General features: G+C 55.3%; 1 protein-coding gene across 5 annotated transcripts in view; it reads left to right on the forward strand.

The window, feature by feature from the left end:
- Positions 1 to 6,272: 6,272 nt before the first annotated feature.
- Positions 6,273 to 24,278, forward strand: part of Begain (brain enriched guanylate kinase associated) — a 33,893-nt gene continuing 15,887 nt past the window's right edge. For 2 of the 5 annotated variants that reach the window (XM_057782780.1, XM_057782784.1), the window contains exons 1-2: positions 6,273 to 6,399; positions 19,675 to 19,703. In XM_057782780.1, coding sequence (XP_057638763.1) covers positions 6,358 to 6,399; positions 19,675 to 19,703 — 71 coding nt within the window. In that variant the 5' untranslated portion in view covers positions 6,273 to 6,357. The other 3 variants (XM_057782783.1, XM_057782782.1, XM_057782781.1) reach the window with 3 other exon arrangements.

Consider the following 24,278-nt stretch of genomic DNA (forward strand, 5'->3'; position numbering starts at 1 on the left):
AGTGAAAAATCAAACCAAAGACTTTATAAGGTCTAGAATACAGAAAGAGCGTTACAACTAACGGAAACACAACCGACCCAATTAAACCATAGGCAAAAGACTTGTGAAGTAGATTCCCCCTTGTGTCTGCTGTCCTGTGGAAAATGGGAACTGAAAGCAGGTGGCTAAAAAGAACATGCCAAGAGTTGACAAGGATATGGAGCAACTACTGCGCTCAAGCTCTGTTAGCAGGAATGGAAGATGATTCCAGCATTTGGAAACGGCATGGTAGTTGCTGGACATAGCACCTACTGTATGGTCCAGCTCTGCTCCAAGGTTCTTACCCAAAAGAAATCAAAGAACTGTGTCTACACATAGTGATTTGTGTATGGATGGTCACGGCGACTGTGTTTACAGTAGCCAAAGTAGAACTGGAAAAAGCCAGGAATCAATTTATATTGGAATACATTTTAGAAACAATAGCAATATCCAATGGAATACTACTCACCATTTTAAAATGATGAACTATTGAGACCCACGCTTGGGTGAATCTCAGGATCATGCATGCGCATGCACACGCACACACACACACACACACACACACTACCACACCATGCAAAAGAAGGGCACAGAAGAGTCTAAAGCATCCAAGATAATCTGCAATGAGGGAGGCAGATCAGTAATATTTCTAGGGCGGAGGGATGGGGCTTACTACAAGCACCAGGAAATGCTTGCAATTGACAGAAATCCACGTTCTCTTGATTGTGATGATGGTTTCTCGGCATCTGCATATGTCAAAACTTATCATGTTACACTGTAACTATGAGCTGTGTACTTTACGCCTCAATAAAGCTGTAACGCGCACAGCAGAAAGACTTCCAATGGGTTCCGCCTATTTCTGAGCCATTGTCTTCCAGCCTTGCCAGCGATGCAGCCTCCTAGGCACACTGGGACTCAGGAGGGCTATTACAAGTCTCAGTTTCCTATCTTCACACAGATAGCTGAAATAGCATGAACATCTCGAGGATAGGTGACCATACCTATGGGTAGCATAGTACATAGCCAGAGTGTGTGTGCACAGTGAATCATGGGCACAGTTAAGGAGCTGTGTGTGTGTGTGTGTGTGTGTGTGTGTGTGCTATACATGTGTTCATATGCACAGAAGGTCAGGGGTTAATGTTGAGTGTCTCCATCAGTCACTCTCCTCTTTTATTTTGCTGAGACAGGGTCTCTCACTGCATCTGGAGCTCTCAGATTCAGCTAAACTGGCTGGCCTGTGAATCTGAGTGATCCGCCCATGTCTGCCTCCCTGATGCTGGGATTAACACGTGTGTACCACGGTGCCCATGTGCAGGGGATCTAAACTCGTGTTCTTATTCATGCTTGTGGGGCAAGCACTTTACCATTCGAATTTTCTCCCTAATCGCCTTATTTATTTAAGTTGGAATTGAGCCAAGAAATCCCATTTTTATTCTGGCCATTTTTTTCCAACACTCATGAAACCTTAAGGCCATGACCTACCCCAGAGCAAGGATGAGCCAGTTGAACTCAGAATTTAGGTCAGGCCTGGTAAACGCCAAGATCAGGTTCCCCTGTCCTTTGAGGTGCATGACCAGCCGGAGAAAAGCAAGAATGAGGGTGCCAAGGAGAGGCAGAAATCTAGGTAACCCTACGGCCCTGGTATAAGGAGATCAATTGTAAGAGGGGGCAGCGGGCAAGGCTGACTTTGGAACAGGCAGATACCCGTGCCAAAGCAGCCTACCTCTTGGGAGTGCCCAAGGAGCTTGGTAAAAGCTTAGCAGAGGTTGCCTTCATAGCTGAATGCTTGGTTTCCTCGAGTGCTGGAGCCCTCACTGCTTGCAGTCAAACTCTTTGTCTTGAGTCATCAAAAGTTCTTAATTCTATGCCTAAGGTCTGTCAACCTTCCAACCTTCCTTCCTTCCTTCCTTCCTTCCTTCCTTCCTTCCTTCCTTCCTTCCTTCCTTCCTTCCTTTCTTCCTTCCTTCCATAACTGTCCCATTTTTAAAGAGAAAGTTTCATGTTCTAGGTTTGTGTTTCCCACCCTGCTCCAACCTCTGGCCATACAAGAACAGCACTCTAGGCCTCTAAGCCTCACCTCTGGCCACAGAATGTTGAAGGTGCAGCACCTATTTGTGTCCCCATCCCCAGATAAAACTGTCCTGAGATAAACACTCCATCAGCCCCCCGCCTTGCTACAGACAGCCTACTGTTTTGAGTCTGTTGAGCCCAGTGGCTATTCCAGAGCTTGGATATGGAGCAGTCAGATCACTGCTGATTCCCATCCCAATACCCCTTTAAGGTAGTCCTGGGGGCTGTGGGTGTCTCCATGAGCTGTGTGCCTGGGAGTCCTTCTAGGGAGTTCCTTTAGGGCCCTTTCTCCCAGTGTGTGAATCTGGGAATGAAGCCAACATTCTGGTTGGGGGGTCACTAGTATAGTGTCCAGAGAAAGAGACAGTAAGGCTGGGAATAGCCCTGCCAACCTGCAGGCACCAGAGGAGGCTGGTGGCCGAACTCTGCCCACCAGCTCAGCCAAGGCTTTTTCCTGCCTCCTGCCATCCAGTCCCACTGGAGTAGACCAAGCCTGTCCCCAGCACAACTCCAAAACTCCTAGGACTGACAGGCTAGATCTCTCACAGGCACGCATACTGGCTGGGACACACAAAACCGGTAGAAATAATTTTCCTGCCCAGTGGAGTGAAGAAAATTGGTGGCCGCCTCTGAGCTCCTCTTTCAACAAGGGCAGCCCGCACATGTCCCGGCGGCTGTGGCCCTGCTGCCACCTTGCGTCCCGGTGGGGAGTCCGTGCCTGGCACACTGGCTCTGCCCGGCATCGGAGTCTCCTGGAAGTGTGACCCTGCCTGAGAATGCAGACTCTTCCTTCAGGGTGAATCTTGCCCCGGACCTATTCATTCAGTGTGTCTTCTGAATAGTATATAGGAAAGGGCACAGACAAAGGTGGATGCCCATTCCAAAGGTGACATGAGGACACTCAGAGAGGACAGAGGAATGGCCATGGTCTCCCAGGGCCCAGGCCAGACGTCTGGCCAGTGACTATGGGGGTGACTCAGGTCCTTGACTAGCCATCCTGCATGGGAATGGAAGGGAGAGAGACATTAGGAAAACAACCCTCCCACGAGGGTGCCACATTCTTGCTGGAAGAAGAGTACGTGAAAGTTGGAATGGGAAAATCAAGCATCTCCTTAGGTCCAGAAGTTAGGGATCTGGACAGAGATGAGGCCAGGTAGCCCCACCCTACTGCACTATTCCAGGGGCCACTGGCGCTTTCTTCATTGTTTGATCAGGATACAGTACACATGTCTGTAGGTGTCTTGGGGTTGGACAGGCCTGGAAGGGCTACGAGACAGAAAAGCCCTGTGAGCCTGTGGCTGGAGAGCCTGAGCTGGGCTGCCCTGGGAACCAGGCTCCTCGCTGTAGAGCTGGGGAGACAGCAAGAACCTTGCCTGCCAGACTCACAGTGCGGCAAGAGCTGCACCCTGTGAAAGTCTCCGGTATGAAGAGACACAACAGTGAGCGGTCAGGGAGGAGAGGAAAGACCTTGGAAGAACAGAGGTCTCACTGAGACAAATGCTCTTTGGGGACCATCTTGTGACTGTCCCAGCCCAGCAAGGACACTGCTGAGCTGGGTGGTGGTGGCACATGCCTTTAATTCCAATACTCGGGAGGCAGAGGCAGGCGGATCTCTGTGAGTTCGAGGCCAGCCTGGTCTACAGAGTGAGTTCCAGGGCAGGCTCCAAAGCTATAGAGAACCCCTGTCTCACAAACAAACAAACAAACAAACAAACCAGGACACGGCTGAGGGAGAAGCCCCCACCCTGCTTCCTAGATGGCAGAAAGGGACAGATAAGGAATCCTAGGGTCCAGACATCTGGGAAGGTGACGATGAGGGTTCCAGTGCCAGTGCTCTGCAAGCACCTAGTGTTTTCTACTGTCTCAGCCAACAGGAGCTAAATAGGGCCAGGAGCTGAGGACAAAGGCCCCTGCCACACAGGGCAGTGTTCCCCCAGCCCACCCACCTTCCGCCCTCTGGGAAGCCTGCTGGGTTACTGTGCTCTGCTGCCCTACACACAAAGGTGCTGGGCTCTGCCACTGTTGGGGGACTTCGGGTGGTACTCCCAGGCTTTCCTCCACCTTGGGGAGGGTCCTGTGGAAGGTTAGATGTGGGTGGGAAGCATTGGGCCAGAATCAACCGAGCGCTCAAATCCTTGATCAGCTTTCTCCTTGCTAGTAAGCAGCCTTTGGGAAGGGGCGGACAGTAAACTCCAGCTGCACCCTTTGCACAGAGAACCAAGACCATCTCCTATATGGAATATGGCAGGGACAGAGACCCACAGCCAGGGCCAGCTTTCTTCCTGCCTCTCCACCATGGGTGGAAAAGGGAGGGGGTTTGCAGGGGGAGGGATGGAATAAGACCGTGGGAACAACTGGGGAGCCGGGCTACTTGAAGCAAGGGCTAGTTGAAGGCAAGCCTGGCCTGAGTCTGCAGGCTTTCTGGGTATGGCAGGCAGGAGCCACCAGCTCCTCCCCCTCCTCCCCAGCCATCTGTGCGTTGGCAGCGGAGGAGGCAGGGTGGAGGAGAACGTTCTGGCTTCATCTGAGCAGGACCCATCTCTAGGGAAAGGCTACAGCCCAGGGCAAAAAATGCAGACAGAACCCTGATCCATGGACTGCATCTGCATTCTGTGTTTTTCCCTTCAGGACTTTGGGAGTGTGTGTGTGGGGGGGGGGGGGGGGATAGGACCTTAGGGCTGGCTGGGCCCTTCTGCCTCTGTTAGAGACCTGAGTGAGGTCAGAACCTCAAAGATCAGGAGTGGTCCATACCTCTCTACTCAGGATGGGGCAACCCAGGTCCCCAGAGCAAAGGACATATCACTAGAGAGTCAGGGGTTAGCCTGAGCTGGCCACCATGAACTGTAGCTGCCTTCTTGTTCCTGTCCCAACTGTGGTTCATGCCTCTAGAGTCAAGAAGGGCATCTTGAGGCTCACTTGCACCTCCCCTTCTGTACCTGTTACCCAAGAATGTCCCTGGTACCTGTGGAGGGGGGCAGTGCTTAGCTTCAGCCTCCTCAGCTGCCGGCTCCTCCTAGAGACTCGGTTGCATTGCCTTCTCTCTCTCTCTCTTTGCCATCAGCACCTTCTCTCTGCACTGTCACTGTGCCTGAATACACCAGCTACTCCCCTAATTAAAGGAGAAAAGAAGAAGCCGCAACATACACAGCACACAAGACCGAGAGGTGGATGACAGCCCCGTGACAGCTGCCCCTGGACTGTACATTTAAAGGTGATTAAAATGGTAACTCTTACATGCATATTTTACCACAGTACAAAATCAACATACATGCCATATTCACTGGCAATACCCTCTTATCTGCCTTGTGTTTGGAAACTATTAACAAGCATGAACCATTGAGCCAGCAGGCCCTGAGGGAGGCCAAAGGCAGGCCCTGCTGTCTGTCTCACCCTAGATCCTTCCTGGTCCCATGCATTCATATGCTGGCTGCTGCTGGCATATGAGACATGTCCCAGAGAGACCCTGGAGTTCTCAGGACTTATGCTGAATTCCACATATGCTCCAGTCTAGTTGGGGACATCAGACCCTCTATGCCAGGGTGTCTCACCCAGGGCCAGGATTGGGCAAGTCCTGAATGCTACTGGGGCAAAGGAGAGAAATGCTCCACCCCAGTCACAGTGGTCCTCCTAAAGTCACTCTCCCTTTCTGATTACTTCTTGGAAAGAAGGAAGATGCCCTCACCCCACCCCAAAATAAACAAAAACAGATTTACAGGTCAGGCTAGGAAAGGGGCCAGAAGGCTGTAGCAGTTTAAGGAGTCCCTGACTGGGATGGGGGCCAGGCACTGGCAGAAGCCTGGAGAGCAGGTCACACCCTTGGAAGCTACTTTTCTCTACTGTAAACTGTAAACTCCGAGTTCCCTGAAGGCAGGCACCTGTCTCTTGATGCAAAGTTAGTCCTGGGGGACCTGAGAGGGGCTAGCTGGTATACAGCAGGTGCCTACTAAATACTGAAGCCCCCCTGCATGTCAACCCAGGCACTGCCTGGGACCCGAGGCGTTGTGCCCCGCACTCCTTCATTCATGCCCGCCGCCATTCATGCGCGCGGGACTCATTCACCCCGTGCGCCGCCATTCCGCGCCCTGTGCGCCCCGCGCCCACCACGTGCGCCCAGGCCGGGCGCGGCGCGGAGAAGCGCCGGAGCAGCCGCGGCTGCGCGGGGCCGGGGCTGGCGGGGAGCCGGGCCGGGGGCGGGGGGCGGGCGCTCCCTGCGGGAAGCGGGGCGCTGGGGAGCCCCGGCCGCGGGCTCGGGCGCGCAGAGCCGGGGCCATGTGGACGGGCAGCCGGCGGCCGGGCCGGCTTCGCCGGGCGGTGAGTACCCGAGTGCTGAGCGGGCAGGGCGCGGGGCGGGGCGGGGCGCCGGGCACCACGCCGGGGCGGTCCCTGCGCGCGCCCGCCGCGGCCCTGGGTGGCGCCGGGGCCCGGGGCCCTCGCGCGGGGCGGGGCGGCTGGGCCTCCGCGGCTGCTGTGCGCGTGCGGCCTGAGGACGTGCGGAAGGCGGGTGCGGGGAGCCCGGCTGAGCCCACCCCGCTCGAGAAGGGGGGGCGGCCGCAGAGAGGCCGCAGAGCCGGAAGGAGACTGGACAGGGGCTGGTTCCCGAGCGTGGGCCGCAAATGGGCACGCGCAAGCCTCGGGCACCTTCCACTCAGGCCGCCTTAGCAGGCCGCCAGCAGCCCTTCTACTGACAGGGGAGGAAACTGAGGCTGGGGAGGCAGGGCCTCGGCCAGGGCCGCCCCGCAGACTCTGACCAGTTCACAGAGCCTCAGCACGTTGGCTGGGAATCTCTGCCCCTAGCATTTCTGCTTCCTGCCCGGTTTAGAGGTGTTTCCTTCTTCGTATGTGCCCACCCCATCATAGCGAGGTTCCTTTGGGGCAGGAGCTGTGTAGGCGACATCCCAGAATCTCCTGAGTGAGCAGGATGGGAGCCGGGAAGGTCCCCTGGAGCAAGGGCTGACTGCAGGAAAAGTGAGACATGCAAGTGTGCAGCCAGCCCTGGTGGCCAGGGGTACCCACCAGTGCAGTCCCTGACCTAGTGCCTTGGGTGCAGATGGGGGCATAGTGTTCATGGACTGCCTTATCCCGAGGTCCCAATACCCCGGGACCCTGGAGACCATGGAATGGTCTCTTCAGTTCTTTGGACCTCAGTTCCTCCCCTGGTCAGGAGCAAGCCCCGGCTATGAGAAGGTCTCTAGGAGAAAGCCCCTTAACCACTGTGATGTGTCTGGGCAGCCCACTAGGGCAAGTGGCCGTTGGGGGCGGCACTGCCTGGCATCTGTGACAAGGAGGGCGGGGAGGCGGCAGCAAGACCTGGCAGCCTCCTGCAAACCCTTAATTTCCTCGCATCTCACTATAATCAGGGCGGCTCTGAAAAGTGAGCAGTGGCAGATGCAGGCGCAGGGCGAGGGGCTGCTGCACGGTACCAAGGACCCTCCCGAGTTACTGTCTCACGTGTGTACATTCCTGTGACAAAACCTGGAGCTGTTGGGACCTGTGGGGAAGCAGAGCTGCTTGGGGCCATGGCCTGTAGGAGCTTCCCATAGGTTAGAAGTTGAGTGGGGAACCCTCAGGGACCCAAGAGCGTAACTCAGTCTGAAGCAGTCTGGACAGGAACTTTCCAGTTACTCTCTCTCAAAGGCCTTGAGCACCCGGTTGGCCTGCAGCGGCTTCCATTTATAGAATATCAAGTGTGTATAGGGTAGTGTCACCAGCACCCTCCCCCTACAGCAGCACCTCGAAGAATGAATGGATGGATAAATGGATGGACAAGCGGATAGGAGGAAGTGACAGCATTCCACCAATCCATGGCTTGGAGACAGTCTACAAGATTTCCCCACAGCTCACAGGCTAAGTTAGAGGAGGTGAAGTTGGCATTGGGGCAGAGAAACAGGGCTTGCAGGGAAGAGTCAGAAAGCCTGAGAAAAGCATCTTGATGAAATGTGGCTGCCAAAGGCCAGGGTCCTTCCAGCATGGGTCTGATGTTCAGAGCACCTAAGCTTGCTGTGTTGGTCCATAGTTGCCCCACGGTCCTTTCTCTACTCCCACCCTGCCTTGGAGGTGGGCATGACACTGATGGAGGACTCTGGACTCGGTCTGAAGCCCTGGGTCCTACTCTCTGTTCTGCCAGTGATTTGTCAGGCAAGGCCCCAGACCTCGATGGAGACCAGCAGAGGCCATGCACCTGACACAGCCTAGAGAGTGGCCCAGCGCAGACCCCAGCAGATGACTAGTGGCCGCAGCTGCTGGGGCAGTCATGGGAATGTGGAAAGACGGGTGAATGAGCTGAGACATTCTCTGTTCACCTTGCATAGTTTCCTCGGACACATTAGGTAAACTGACCTTCAGGAGTTCACAGTCTAATGAGAGATGTGGACCCTGGCCAGTGTAGCAGAGGTGTTTCTGTGTCTCACTAGTTGAGCCTGGAGGTCAGGATGGTGCCTCTAAGGGCATCCTCTGGGGGAAAGCAGCAGCTACCCAGCCCTAGGGGGCTGCAGTGGTGTCAGACCAACCGTCTCTGAACCAAGGTGGAGTAGGGAGACCGGTGAAGAGGTTCTAAGTCATGCCACTGGTGGTGCATGCTGGGAAGGAACGGAGAGGAGACGTCAGGCCTGGGGACAGTGATAGAGATGGGTGGTGGTGATGTATTGATGGGAGTTTGTAATGGGACAGACCGTGCATAAGCGAATAGAAAGCTGGAGAGGTGGGTGATGGGAGGAAAGCTTGATGGTTATAGGGGGGAAAAAGGATGGGTGGAAGGAGATGCAGAATTGGTCTAGAGAGAGGACTCAATAGGCAGAAGACAATGTCCATGACTGAAGGCCCCAGGGCAAGGCCCATGGGTGAATGGGTGCGTGGATGTATAGAGGCCAGGGGATAGAGGGGTGAAGAGCTGGGTGAATGCAGAGGTAGCATCCGAATGTGTGACTGTGGACATGAGAGAATGGATGTGTAGGTAGACGGGTTAATGAGAGAGTGCTGGGGTAGGGAGGACCTTGAGTGCCTGTAAGATGATGGTAGGATTGGATGGGCAGAGGGATTCGAGAAGAGCAGTGACGGTGGATAAGATGTGGCCCCGGGTCTGTGCAGAGATGTGCACATATCGACCCATGAAGACAAGTCGGGAATGGTGCACGGTTGAGCGGGTAGACAGTGGACTCAGGAGAGAGTCTGCGAGTAATGGATGGATAAGTGCCTGTCAGCGGATGGTGGGTGCAGAGTTCAGGACCTGTGGGCGGAAGGCGGTTGGTATAGTGAGAAGGTGGAGCATCAGGCCATGACCTCTGGCCACTGCTGGCTGCTCATATGTCCCTCGGTCCCTCTGCTCCAGAGAAAGACAACTGAGCAGGCCTGAAGGAGGATCATACCCTCATGGTGACTCCTCCTCGTGGGTTTCAGGGTGGGGTGAAGACCAGATCGGCAGCCACTGTGCTCATAGCACCAAGGAATGCGCCCATCTGTGAATGAATTTAGGGAACCACATGGCATCCATGATGTCCCATCCAAAGATGAGCAACCAGCCTGACAGCCGCACAGGGACTTCTCTCCTGGATTGGGGGGGGGGATCTGGGGTCTGAGCGTACTTCCTTTCTGGGGAATGAGGGGGAATTCTGGGTGGACACAAGCCACAAAGCAGATATGAACTGCCAGGGACCCAGATACCCAAGAGCTGTGGCTGCCCTGAAGGAATCTTGGGTTATCCATAGGAAGCTGTGTCCCAGGGGACTTTTCAGAGTTCTCTCTGTGAAGGGGAGTATGGTACAAATTTGGCTCTTGGAGGAGAATGTAAGAAAGAGGCCAGGGTCTCTGTGGTGCTTGGTTCATACATGGTCTATGGTGAGACGTGTGAGGCTGTGCTCTCTCTCCCATTTGCTCCATACGTGGTCTATGGTGGGCCGTGTGTCTTCCCAGTAACCCTGCTCACCCCGGTTCTCCCTCTAGATACAGAGTGGCTTCCGTAGCTTGGAGAATTATGAGAACAAGATGACTTGGATTTCCAGGGCTTACCACCTGCCTGTAGGTGGGACTCCTGGAGCAGCAGACAATGTCTACCTCTTCTTGCTGTCTCCGGGGTCTTTGACATTTCACCTGAAAGACCAAGTGCCCTATGCCACCACAGGGGAGACTAGACCTGCCATGCAAACCTTGCCAGTGGGATTGTGGTGCCGTGATGAGCTCAGGCAGTGTGTGCAGTTCAGAAGCAGGAAACCCCTTCAGAGATAGTAACTCAGACTACCAAGAGGCCGGCAGGCCTAGACTGCCAGTTGTGATGGCCAGTGTCATCCTCAGGATGTGATTGTAACTCAGGAATAGGCTCAAAGGACCTGCTGGCCAGGGCCCTGGGGCCCTCCAGGGACCATGCATACTAATACCACAGACAATGTGAGCCCCTGCCAGCAAGCTCCAAGTCCTACTGGGACCCCTGTCTACCACACTCCCTATTGCCCTGTCTACCCTGCCAGCCTGGGTGCAGTTACATGTGGTAGCACCCTAAGGTCTGATGGACCATTGTTCTAGCAGGTGATGGGATAGGGGATAATGGGATGTTGGGAATACGGGGGAAGCTGTTGTGGGTTGTGGGAGGGGACACTGGTTCTTCCAGGGACTGGAGATTCCTCCTGGTGTCTTCATCCAAATTCCAGCCCACAGTAGGTTCCCATGAGTTTGGGATGATACTTGTGAGCCAGCATCTGAACCTGTAAATCTTTCACTCTACCCACCCACCCCTTGACATATCCATTCATCCTTTCCCCTACACACCCCTCCATGTATTCATCTATCCATTCGCCCATTCCTGCATCCATCCATTCGTCAGTCCTCCCACTCCCCACATACCCATCCATCTTTCCACATACTGCTCCGTCATCCACCTACAGATCATCCATCCATCCATCGACTAACTCCTTTACACACCCATCCACCTACCCATCCATCTACCACCCATCTACCCTCCCATCCACCTATTCATTCATTCATTCATTCATTCACCTATTCATCCATTTTTCTATCCATCCACCCATCTACCCTCCTTTCCTCCCATTCATTCATTCACCTATTCAACCATTTCTTTATCTATCCACCTATCCATCCATCCATCCATCCACTCACATATCTATCCACAGTCTCCTTGTTAAGTCTGTACTATGTGCCAGTTGCAATCAGAAAACTGGCATTCAAATGAGAGCCACAGAGAGTAAACAGAGGAGTACAGGGAGCCATGTGTATGAAAGCGACTGTGGCTGGTATATATGATCTAGTTGTGGGGTCAGCAGGGGGCAAACTATTGAATTGGATCTCTAAGGTTAGTCAGGAGTTAGATGGTGAGGAGATTGAGGGGCAAAGACAGTTGCAAAGGATCCTGAGCCACACAGAATTTGATACATTCAAGGACTTGACACATCCCTCTGGGTACAATGGAGGGACGGCTCTGGGTCTTCAGAATTCTGCAAGCTGTGTAGACATGTGGCATTGTCAAGTCACCTAGACTGGGGATTTACAAAGCTGGTGCTGCCACATGTAAGAAACTGGTGACCACAGGGATGGGAGGGAGACTTGGTCTCACCTGGGGCCTGAGAAGCGATCGATGATAGAGATGGCAGGGAGGTGGTCAGGGTGGAGCAGAGCTGGGGTAGTTTGCCTGCATTGGACAGCTGATCCCTGCAGCCACTTGGCTGGCTATTATGGGCTTCAAAGAGGTACTAGCAGCACCCAAAAATCTGGGACCCTGGGGGCTTGCCCTGCAGTATATCAGCAGGCTTCCAGATGCACAGTATGGGCAGGCAATGCCAAGGTAGTAGTGGAGGCTGCCAGCTGGCTGAGGGCCTGGACCTGCCACAAGCTTTAGTTTCCTTTGAAGCTGAAGGTGGCACCGATACCCAGCTTTCCTCCCTCCCCCTCCCCCTGTCACTGCACCTGGGCCAGTACTACAGGTCCCTGCTCCAGACTTGGCAGCCACCACCTCCCACCTCATCCCTGTGTATCTCAATTGTATGTATCTGCTAGCAGCCAAGACTAGAAGTAAGTGTGACTTAAGCAGTACAGGGCCGTCTTTCTCAGGCTACAGTGACATCACAGGCAAGAGGCATGGGGCTACTGTGAGGATGCAGTAGTCAGCAAGGATCCAGTTTTGCTTTGTCTTTGTGTTCCCCTTGCCTTTGCATATGGCCTTTGCCACAAGTACGCTTCATGGTGCAATGTGACTGCCACAGCTCCAGCTCCAGAGCATGATGCAAGAGGGTATTAGAGCTGGAGCCTGCAGGACACGGGAAAGCCGCCTGGTGTGTGTTAAAGTGCTCCCTAACTGATACACCCGGCGTATATCTCCCTGGCTGCAAGGGAGCCTGGGAAGTGTGGGATTTTAGTTGGCTATCTTACATCTTAGATGAAAATGCAGGTTCTTTTGGGGAGTGTGTGTGTGTGTGTGTGTGTGTGTGTGTGTGTGTGTGTGTACATGTGAAGGCCAGAGGTAATGCTAGTTCTCTTCCTCTATTGCATTGATCTTATTTTCTGAGACAGACTTTCTTCACTAGACCTGGAGCTCACCAATTCAGCTAGGGTGGCTAGCCAGAGAGCTCCAGGGCATCCTCCTGCCTCCATCCATGCAGTGCTGAAGTAACAAGATATGCACTGTCATCCCCCACTTTCGTTTGAGTGCTTAGGATCTGAACGCAAGTCCTGATGTTTGCACTTTACCCCCGAGTCATCTCCTGGCCCTGAATGTCAGCTCTTGATCAGGAAGAATGGAAGTACGATGGGCACCAGACTGTAATCTGGTCCCATTGTTGCAGTTATGCCTTCCCTGTGCCTGTACTGAGTGGTGGCTGTGACTGTTGTCTGTCCTTTTGTCCCCTGTACCTAGCTCCAACCATGGCAGTCCCTGTCTGCCCACCAGGGAGAGATGAGGACATGACCTTCTCTCTCTGGCATCCAGCCCCAAAGCTTACATTTAGTGACAGTCAATTTTGGGGGTGGGACCGCCACGTGCTGGCACTGGGTCGATGGGTAGCAGGGCATTGGCTGGTCTTCATGGCCTTGCCCTGGAGGGCATGAGTGCCCAGCCTGTGGAAACAGATGAAGGAAAGTGTGACGCTGGACGGCCTGAGAAGGATGCTTACAGGGGTCAGCTCCCAGGCCCAAAGCCCTGGCCCTGCTGGCCCTGAGTGGGAAGATTCCAGCTCTCTCCTGCCATCCAGGGCAGAAGCTCACATGAGGGAGATACATGGCCACAAGCAGAGCCCCGACAGAGGCCTAGAGAGCGTTGTTTCCCACCCTACTTGGACAGCAGGCCTCTGCCAGGCCAGGGCATTGACATCTCCTGGCTCTCCTTCCCCTGAAGAACCCCCAAGCTCAGGCTGCAAGGTTGCTGGGGGATCCCTTGCCCGCTTGAGCCGTCGGCGGGAGGCCAGGCTGCCTTTCTCCAAGTTCCTGGATGAGGTCACTGTGCGTGTGCTGGACCCAGTGACCCTGGAGGGCTTCAGGGGCCCTCAAGGCCACAGCCAGGAGCCCTCTCCAGGTGAGCACAGCGTGGTACCAGCCCAGGAACCCAAGGCCAAAGCCTCAGAGGAAAAGGACCTGGCTCAGGACCCCCCGCATTCCTTGGAGGCCAAAGGCACCAGAGACCTTGGCATGGGCAGCAGCAAGCAGGGAGATCCAGCTGGTTCCCCCAGCATGTACCGGGTGAGTCCTCATCTTACCCCACCCCCACCACGAGCGTGAGTCTGTTCCCCACAGGTCCTGTCTGACCCCCTCATCATACTGTATTATATGATTGTGTCAGGCTGTAAGCACCCAAAGCATGAGTCACTAAGAGAGTGAATGTTCTGGCTTCAGAGCAGCAAACTGGGTGGGGTCTGGGCTCTGAGTAAACAATGCTAGTAATAATATTAAAATCATTGCTGGGTCAACAGAGCCTTCCCGGTTCACCACAGGCTCTAGGCTGCTAAAGATACCCTGTGTACCGAGGACAGCGCTCATTTTATAGTTGTGATTCTGTCTCTGCCTACTCAATTAGCAAAGCACTATAGCTACCAGGATAGTTAGTGGTCTAGAGAGGTTCACGTTCCTATTGGCTCATCCTGCTCTAAGCTCCTGACTGTCTCGTTCTGTATCCCTCAGTATTCAGGGAAGGACACTGCAGAACCCAGCTACAGTGAACTTTCAGTCTTCCCTCATGGCCATCTCCAGGGCCATTCCTAGGAGGGGGACGTGGAGTTCTGCTTCTCAGAGGTCCCCAAAGCCTCTTCCAGAGTCCACCAGAGCCAGCTACCTGCTGTGTGACTGGATGAATCTTCCTGCCTCCCTGGGCCTCAGTTTCCCCAGAAGTACATGACTCTTCCTGCTGTCCCCATCTCCCCAATGAGGCACTACTAATCGTCTGTGACCTCGACTGTCTGCAGCTTTGGGCTCTGTATATGTTACATCTCTCTCTCTCCCTCTCTCTCTCTCCCCCTCACCCCTCTCTTTATGAAGACCATGGCCCCAGAGGAGTTGCTGACACCCAGGCTTCTGGAAAGCTCTGTCCCAAGGCTCTGGTTAGAACCTTGGAAGGGTGCCTTGAAGTCAAAAGTCTTGGGGACTTGTTGGGCCAGAGGTTCACAGTGGGGCGGAACCAGCCTCGTGCCTGGCCTTCAGCAGCTCCTCTGGGGAAGGAGTAGCTGCCGAAACACGTGGTGCCGGGTTGGAATCCTGCCTCTGTCCTGTCTGGCTGTCTGGCATGGCTAGATGAGTGAGAAGTCAGTGTGGAAGGTCTCGGGAAACTTCAACTGCTACAGACTCGGGACTGAGGATCCCTCATACCCCACTGCAAGTGGTTGTTGTTGTTTTCTGAGAATCAAAGTGTTTAAGAGAGATCAAGAGGCAGCAAGCCAATGGTGTGATACGGTAGAGTTGTGACGATGTGCTGGGTGGCGTTGAGTGACCTTGAGCAAGTGGTCGCCTCTGGGTTTGGAAAGTGCCTCCCTCACGGAGCCCTAGGAACCTCCAAAGGGCAGCTGCTTCATGCTCCCTGTCTCCTACCATGTGGGAATGTGGGACGGAGTTGCTAGATCTTCCAAATTTTTCAGTAGAAGCCAAAAATATGGATTTTAAAATGTAAACTCTTCCAATTTTTAAATGTTGGCTCAAACATTTAAAAAGAGAGAGAGAGAGATAACGAAAGAAAGAAACCTCAAACAGGCCAAATACAACATGCTAGCAGGCCAGATTTAGCCTGGGAGGCCAGTTTGCAGGCACAGGCCTGGGAGATGAATGTACTGGGGTTGGAGGGGGATCCCTGTGAGCCCTCACAGAGCCCAAAAAAGCCCAAGGAGGCAGGGTCTACTGTACCCAAGGATGGCTTGCTGCCTTCTTGGACAGCACCAAGCCAGGCTAACTTTCTGGGAAGCCTTAGGTGGGCATCCTCCTTGCCCCCATCAGCTGAAGTTGCCATGGGGACCCCACAGCACAGACAAAGCCCTAAGGATTGCCTAGGGATGCTAGATCCTTTTCTTAACTCTTCTATGACCCAGCCATGACAGAAAGGTGACCTTCCCTACTCCTAGAGACTCCCCATGGAGCCTGCAGGTACCATCCTGGCTCCTGTGATCTCTGTTGGCTACCCTGACCAGTATGGAGGTCTTAAGTGTCACCTCTGCCCTGGCCTCTCCCACATCTGCATTTCCTGACCCTGTTCCCCAATTCCAGGTGTCTTTGTCTCCATCAGTGCCTCTGCTGAGTGGGCAGGCAACTTCAGACCCTCTGGAGCAGAGTCCCAATCTCCTCTCGTCACTCGCTAGCCTGTCTGTGTCCGACAACCTTTCTGCCTCTACCTTGTCCTCTCCTGACCTGGTGCCCGAGCTTCTGCTAGACTCCTGGGGTACTGAGTGTTCCCAGCTGGAGTAGACACTGCCCTTCCCCAATGCGGGATCTCAGCGCCCAACCCGTGTTTGTTGAATGAATGAAGATATGCCAGAAGCAAAGTAAGACCCCTTGGGAGAACTCTTCCTCCAAATAGCCATGTAAAGACTGACTCTCTGGAGCAGACACCCTTTGCAGCCGAGTCCTCAGGACAGCCCCTTTCACAGGCCCACTTGTCGCATAAGCATCCCCAGAGGGTGTCCCATCCTTCCTTACTAGATGAAACACTGAGGCTCAGACAGGGAGAGAGCCTTGCCCGAGGCCACACAGCTACTCAGGGCATTTCCCCCACTGCAGTTAATGAGGCGTTGGGCCTGCCTCTCACCCACGTGTTTAGGCTGTTTCCTCAGTTCCTGTTAGTATGGAAGTGAAAAGAGTCATAGCTAAGGAAAGAGAAGTAAGGATGAGCTCAGGTCTCAGTAAGTCCAGAGCCCGGGCTTAATGTAGGTTCTCCCCCTATCTGACTTTCTCTTTGAAGTGTTTTTAGTATGCACCTCAGATGTGTGTGGAGCAGGTGGTGTGAAGACATCCCCATCTCTTCAATGGACAGAGCTATTGGCTGGGTACCCAGGGGCCCAGGCCTCCAGCTGACAGTCGCAGGCTTCAGGGAGGGCCTGTGGAGAATGAGACTCTGACAACAGGACTGCATTTAAAGCACCTTCGTTCACAAAGACTGTCCCTTACTTGTGCATTGGAATGCCACCTGCTCTGGCCGTAGTGACATAGTAACCAGTGTGGAGGGTTCTGTGCTGCCGGGGTAGTTGGAGAAGGCATTCACTGGGCAGTAGTCTGAGCATAGCATCCTCAAAATACAAAGATTCTTGAGACAGGGAACTGTGTGGTCTGTGTGCAGAAGGATGGGGTCTCTGCTAGGCAGGACCCAGTGTTCCATTCCTCAACAAGGCACAGCCACCTACCTCCTCAAGGGAGTGCATGGGGTATGCAAGTCATCATGCCAAGGTGACACGGAGATAGTGCCAAGTCAAGGCAAGCCTCTGGGCCTCTGGCATTTGGTACTTGTCTCATGAGGATTTTACAGGGAATAAAGACACAGGTGGCAGGAAGAAGATGGCCCACCCTGCTTGGGGCTCAGGGCTTATGATGGGGGCGCTCAGGGCACTCCAGTGGGTCCTGCAGGAGGTGGCAAGTGCCTGAGAGAGAGGTGTGTCCTCAAAAATGATCAGGTGAAGAGGCTGGAAAGCAAGGGTCCCCTGGGCCACACCTCCCCAGGTCTGAGGTTAGTGAAGGCAAGAACAAGTCTTGAACTGCACAAGGCCCAGGAGGGCCCAGCCTCAGTTCCCCACTTCCTTCAAACTCCAGGTTTGACGGCCCCTCCTCCACCAGATCAGGCTGCTCTCATCCGGAGAGCACTGGCAAAGACATGGGCTTCTATCTGGCTGGAACTAAACACAGTAGCTACCTCATATGCAGAGTTGCTTATGGAGGTGGGCTAGAAAGGTCAGGACCTATGGTGACCCACTGGTCTTAGGGGTCAGAGGAGGATCAAAGCCGGGAGTCAGAATCAGAAACAGCTAAGGAAAGAGCAGGGGCTGCATTTCCATTGTCTCCTGCCCCGCCCAGCCCCCACCCTAGCCACAAAGCTACCCACCACCTCCCTTGCCTCTTTCCCAGTCCCTTGGGAGGTGGGGGGTTCCCAGACGGGCCTTCTAGAAGAGCTGAAATAGTCAATGTAAATAATTTATGCTAGCTTTTTAAAATTAAATTTTAATACATTCTTATTAATTCCAGACAAATGCCCCAGCAGGTCATTGACTTGAGTGATTGAGGAGGCCGAAGACAGATGAGGGATGGCCCCTGCCTTTGGGTGGAAGAGGCCTCTTATGAATGGCGTCCAGACCCGAACAAGCCCTGTCAGCTTGAGGGCCCGGCTTCTTGTAGATAGATGTAGGGCCCTGGTGGCTGGATTGAGCTACCACCCTGGGCTGAGGGCAGGTGTCTTTCCTTAAAATGAACCCCAGACTTGGGGAGGAGATGTACCTCCAGATTAGCCCCTGGAGAGCCTGCTGCCCTCCCTCGCGCTCCTCCCTGGTGGTGGAATCCCCGCCAGCCACTGAATGAGTGGGGAGCCATTGGTGGATAGATGGGTAGATGAGCTCTTGGATTGGGGGGGTTGGTTTCATCCTGGCTGGCTCTGACCCTGCGAGTGGACAGCTCCTCCCACCCTGCGCTGGCTCCAGGAGGCCAAGACTGCAGGGTGTTGGGTGTCCTGGGAAGATCCCGGGCTCCTGCGTAGTAACTCGCAGTCAGCCAGGGGAAGGCTGGATAAGCCTTACTTCGGTGCCATAGGACCCAGGCATGCGATGTCCGTGTTTATTGAACGCCTGCTATATGCTGGGACCCAGTAAAGGAGATGAGTACTGTGATGGGAACTCGGAAAGGTGGGCCTGGGGAAGAGGGGCGCTGGGGGTCGTGCTGGTATGCGCCGAACTCTTAACTATAGAACTCTGATCCTGAAGGAGGACTTGTAGAAGGGGGGTTGGGGCTTGTGCTTTTTGTAAACTTTTATTAAAGTGTTCGGGAAGGGAAGCCCACCGGGCGCCCCAGGGGTCCTTTCCCTAACCCAGCCCCTCTGCTGCCCGCCAGAGCTTGAGTGCAGCAGAGCGCCTGTCCGAGCTCCTCCCGCCTTCCCTCCTCCAGATTTCAGGAGAGGAAACTGAGGCTGGGGGACGCAGGGGGAGGCCTGCTCGGGCGCTCGGGAAGTTGCTGGCCGAGTCTGGCCGAGGCTCCGAGGCCGGGCTGCGCCCTCGCTCGGCGGGGCGGTGGGGGAGGCGGCGTGGGGCCCGGACCGAGCGGAGCGCGCTCCCGGCGGACGCGGACGCGGGCGCCCTGCGCGAGGGTCCGGGATGGGCAGCCATCAGTCTACTCAGGTCTGTGGCGTCGTCCCAGGGTTCAGTCTCCAGCGCAGCCTTTAGCGGGAGGGCAGGGGCAGCCCCGGGGACGGCCTCGGCCGAGCGCAGAAGAGCCCGTTGTGCGCAGGAAGTACGATCCCGCTCGGGCCGCTCGCCGTCCCCGGGGTTCGCCAAAATCCGCAGGGTTAACAGGGGCTAGTGGGTCCCGGAGGTGCGGAGGTGCCGTCCCGCCCAGAGGGTCTTCACACCGCGCCCGGGCGGGTCTGCGCCAGCGGCTCGGAACCCCGCCGGAGAACTGGGCTTGCCGGGGTTAATCCCTCGGGCCCAGAAGGGGGGCAGACCCCGAACCCCAGGATCAGAGACAGAAGGGTCCCGAGCGGAGACGAGAGTGCCTGCTTCCGATGCCGTTCCCCTCGGGCTGCGTGAGCGCCGACCGGGTACGCGGTTCTAACACTCTAGCGACTCAGCGCTCCTGCGCTGCGGGGCTCGGGAGGGACGGATGGGGGGAACGGGGCAGCAGGGGTTAACGGAGGGTTGGGGAGCGGCGGGGTCCGTGGCCGCCCGAGAGTCGACGGACACGGAGGGGCCCCTTTGACAGCGAGGCCGCTAGCCGCCCGGGCCGCTGCACCTTGCGTCCCCGACCGGTCCCCGGCTCGGTCCGGGGGGCGTAACTCGGTGGCGGCCCGGGCAGGCTCACCTGTTACACGGCCGTGGCCCGGCGCGCCCACTGAGGCACGGGGGTACGGGCTGGGGCGCGAGCGGGGCTGCCCACGGAACGGGCCGGCGGGGCGCCCTGCCGCGCGCTGACCCTCTCCTTTGCTCTCCGCAGGCCTCTGCCGCAGACATGGAGAAACTCAGGTGAGTGCCGCGGGTGGGCCGGGGGTGAGGGGGAGGGCGGGTTGGGGGTTCAGCGGGGCCAGATAGGCGCAGGGTGGGCGCGGGTGACAGATCGGGGTGCGCAGCTGGGCGCGGGGCAGCGCACGGGGCTCGGGGCGGCTGCTGCAGGGGCGTCATCACGGGCAGGTCCCCGAGGCCATTGCGCACTCGCCCCCCTGGGACCCCAGGACCCCAGTGTCGCGTCCCCGCCGTTGAGCCGACAGTTGTCACGGCCAGGGTGGCGAAGTTTGCGCCGATGGCTACGGGCGGGGATGGAGCCCGCGCGACTGCCCAGGCCCCACATCTTGGAGCCATATTGGGGGAACCCCGCGGCCGCGGCCCGGAGCACCCCCAAGGCCTCCCGCGCACCCCAACTTAGAGCGGGGGCCCGGGCTCCAAGGGGCCCGGAGCGCGGCAGACCGGGGACCAGCCCATTTGAATATTCGCAGCTTCTGCGATGTCGCCCTTTTCTTCGGACAACCCCCCTTCCCCCCACCCTACCCCAGCATTTTCCTCCGGAGCTAGGGCCCAGTCTGTGTGGTCAGCAGGCCCAGCCATTTGGTGCTGGGTTCGGGGCCCTCGCCCCTGACCTGGAGGGTCTTTTGGCCCTTTTGTCCAAGACAAAATTGTCAGTATGGAAAAAACTGGGTAGCAGGCCATCAGTCCCTGAGGGGTAGGGCCTGACTAAGCTCAGGCCTGGCCCAAGGTAGGGCCTGGCTCCAGGGGAGGGGCTGGGCCTTCCCAGCTGACCTTCAATACTGGTCAGTGGTCTCAGATATCCAGGTATCTGGACACAAGAACAGAGGACCACAGGTCTGGAATAGGCATATCCTGAGCTGGGAGGGGTCCAGTCTTTTGGGACCTCAGAACAAAAGCTGATGATGTCAGTGGGCCAAGGCCCACCTTGCATGATCCAAGCCAAAATGGAGTCATCCAGGCCTAGGGAGCCATATTTATATGGTCATTGCAATGACTTCAGTCCCAAACCCAGGCTTCCCTCCTCAGGCGAGGACCCTCACTGGTGCCCCTCATTGGCTATTATTCATCATCACCCCCACACTGAGGCCCCGATGGGACACTGCCCAACCCAACTGGGACTGAAAAAAAAAATTCAGAGATTTCCAGGAGCCAAAAAGACTCCCTGAGCTTCCTTCCTCTCCCCTTCTCCTCATGCTTAGCCAAGGGTCTTGAATGTGGTCTGTGTGTTGGGCTTGGGGTCTGATCAACCTGACTGGGGACATACATAGGCAGATGACCTGTCCTGGCCTGAAAAGGGAGGGCTGGGAGCAGTGGTTAGGGCTTGGGCCCCTGGACTGAATTGGATCACATGACCTTCTAGACTTGGTGGGATCTTGAAGAGGGAACTCACAATGCCTCCTGGAATTGGAGTGGGAAGGGTGCTACCCCCTGGGACTGGGGGGGGGGCTGTTGTTGTCAGCAGCTGGTCCTCTAAATCACACAGCTTCCTCCAGAACCTTCCTTCGCTGATAGTATGGGCACCAAGAGCCGCAATGGGTTTCTGTCTGGCGATGAGGCTTGGTCCTGAGGACCAAAAGAACCAGAGGCTAAGGAAATCCAGTCACATGACCTCCTGCAGGGTGGTCACAGGATTTGTGGTCCCACAGATCTAGCTAAAACTCCGCCTATGGATCTTGAATTTCCTCAGCTGCAGAATGAATATCTCTGCCAAGGGATATTGGGAGGTGGGGGGAGGTGCTAGTCTGGGGCCAGGAGCACACCAGGTGCCCAGATAGAATGTCCTGGGTGAGGAGAGGGGGTAACTCCCCAGTCCCAGGCAAGAAGAATGGTATTTGTGGTTAAGTGAGGGAGTCTTGGTTATCCAGATAGAGGTGGTAGGTATGAGCTTGGTTCTGCTTCCTGGGGGCAGAGAATGTGGATTTCTCTATGCTATAGCCTGTGATTTGGACCTACCTTGAGTTGGGGGAAGCCTAGCCTTGGCTCCACCCACTCCTCTACCCACCCACCCCAGGCTTGAGCCTGGGTAGCTAACTTGCAGAATGACTCTGGTGGCAGCCTTTTGTGAGCAGATAAGCAGCTGGACCCTCACTGCCTTCACCCCTCTGCCAAACTCTCACCCCCATAGCATGATCCGCCATGGAGCTCACAGCAAATTACTGACCTCCCTATGGTCCTCCCTGCCCAGGAAGCCTTTTCCCTACTCTTTTAGCTGCACAGAAAACTTGGAGACTCTAAGGACCCTCTTCACTAGGGTTCTTACTCCATCCAAGCACCTGGCCCTCTATGGGATGCTGAAACCCAACCCAGCCATCCAAAGCAGGCACCCAGGCTAGGGATAGGGGACAGTGAAGTCTGCCCAAGATGCTCTGGGTACCAGATTAGAGACATTAGCCTCCTGAGGTATTGGAGGATGATCCCCAAAATGCCTCAACTAGGGCTCAAGATGACAAGCTATACAAGACACCCTCCAAGAATGCAGAGACCTCCTGGTTCTGGAAGCAATATGGGACAGAAGAAGAATGGGGAGAAGAGGTCAGGGGGCTGTCCCAGACACCTGGAATGAAGTCCCTCATCTTCCTTTTGCCACGTGTGAGCACCATGAGAACAAGACTTGACTCTGACCTCTCTTTTACTAGCCTCAGTACCTGGTAGGGACTTGCACACAGTAGGACTCCTTGGGCCCATTGACACATAGTAGGTGCACATCTATTGCTGACCTGGCCACCTGGCTATAGCCTAGCATCTCCCCACTCCTGAATCCTGCACATCCCTGCTCAGCTCCTCCATTCCAGCTGTCTGTGGCACTGCAGCACTGAGACATCCCTGTATCTCAGCTGCCTGATGTGTGATGGCCATGGGCCTCTCTCTGCTGCCATCTTAGGCATTCCCCCTCCCACTCTGAGCTGCAGTTTCTTCTCTGTCCAGAGGTGCAGGAGGTTAGCAAGCCCAAAGATTCCCTCACTGGGGACCACACCTTCTTACCAAAGCAAGTCCTTAAAGTGACAGAGTGTGACCATCTCCAGGAAAGCAACCCAGAGCCAGTGATCAACTGCAGGACTAGGGACTAGCTGTGAAGTTAGAGCAAGCTGGGGACCACTGCCAGCCACCCCAAATCTCCAAGACCCTTCCTCAAATACAGCCCCCACCTCAAAGTTACCAGGACCCTGGCTTTGTGATACAGGCTCCTGGCTTTTGAATTCATGAACAGCTTCAACTGTGTCTCGCTTGGGTCCCCATCTGTGCCTCTGGAGTTCATCTGTGTCATGGCTGTGGGAGTCGCCCAGTGATTGGCCATCCCACTGAGCCACAGGCATTCCTTAGTGATTGAATCAAGGTAAGCAGAGCTGCTGTGGACATCCATGGACGAGTGTCCTTTGTGTGCCGGGGCACCACGTGATCATCTTGGGACAACAGGCCCAGAGGCACCCAGTGACCCTGCCCAAATCCTCACCAACTTCTCCCATCAGGTGCAGGAATGGGGATCTTTCCTAGCTGATTCCCATCATTCGATAGCCCTCTTGGGTGCCATCTGCAGGCATCCAAGGGATCCAGTGTGACTTTGGATTGTGAGAACTCTTTATACAGCTGGTTCCAGCAGACCAGCGCCTCCTGCTAATATATGATGCTCACAGTGGTCCTTGGGTCAATGGGACTTGGTGGCGTTGGCACTGTTGCCTGTCTCAGGCTGGGGTGCTGGGGTTACATTGTATTCACAGTGCTAGCAGATACTCCAGCACTGAGCAGAGCCCAGCCTGCTCCTTTTTCTCCCTATTGAAGTCTTTTGTGTGCTGCTAATGGATTTTCAGGTGCCCTCAAAGGCCTTCCTCTCCTTGAACTTGATCCCTGTGTCCCAAGGTCGGTATTATTTTCACACAGATACTCATGCATTTGACCCACAGCTTGATCTGTTCACCTACCTGCTTCTCATCCAGCCTTGCACAGACCAGGAAGGCTGTCCTCCATGCTGGGGCAGTGGGGAAGGGGGAAGCACCACACTGGCTCCATAGAAACAAGTGGCTATCAGACATCCTTACACCTGCCTGAGCATCCCACCCAGGGCCACATGTGCCTTTCCTAAAGTCAAGGCTGGAGGTGCATTTCAAGCCTCCAGATCCCCACTCCCCAGGTTCCTTGTGCAGCCCCCAGCTCTGCCCCCACTGCACCCCTGACATGGCACATCTGCTCCCATGCATTGGATCTCCCTGCCCTGAAGGTTTGGCCTTGGCTCTCTCACTTGTCACTTGGACTTTTGTTTGCCCATTGATCACAAGCCAAACACATTTATTAAGCACCACTGTTTACCAAGGGTATTGTAGTCAAAGGAGGATATAGAAAAAAACATTGCGGTTAATGGTGACAGAGACCTTTTCTAAACAAGTAAAATGCACAAGTGCTTTGGGGACAGAAATGGTGAGAGCTGCCATCATCTGTGGGCCAGGGAAGTTTTGCAAGCCTGAGAACAAGAGGCCCGAGCTCCAGGCAGATGGGAGATAGCCCGTGCAAGCGCCTGGTAAGAACAATGGGGTGAGATGGAGGGGACAGGTTCTGAAGGTGGACCCAGAAGTGGGTTCTGGGTGT

Source organism: Chionomys nivalis, chromosome 10, assembly GCF_950005125.1.
Source record: "Chionomys nivalis chromosome 10, mChiNiv1.1, whole genome shotgun sequence".
NCBI lineage: Eukaryota > Metazoa > Chordata > Mammalia > Rodentia > Cricetidae > Chionomys > Chionomys nivalis.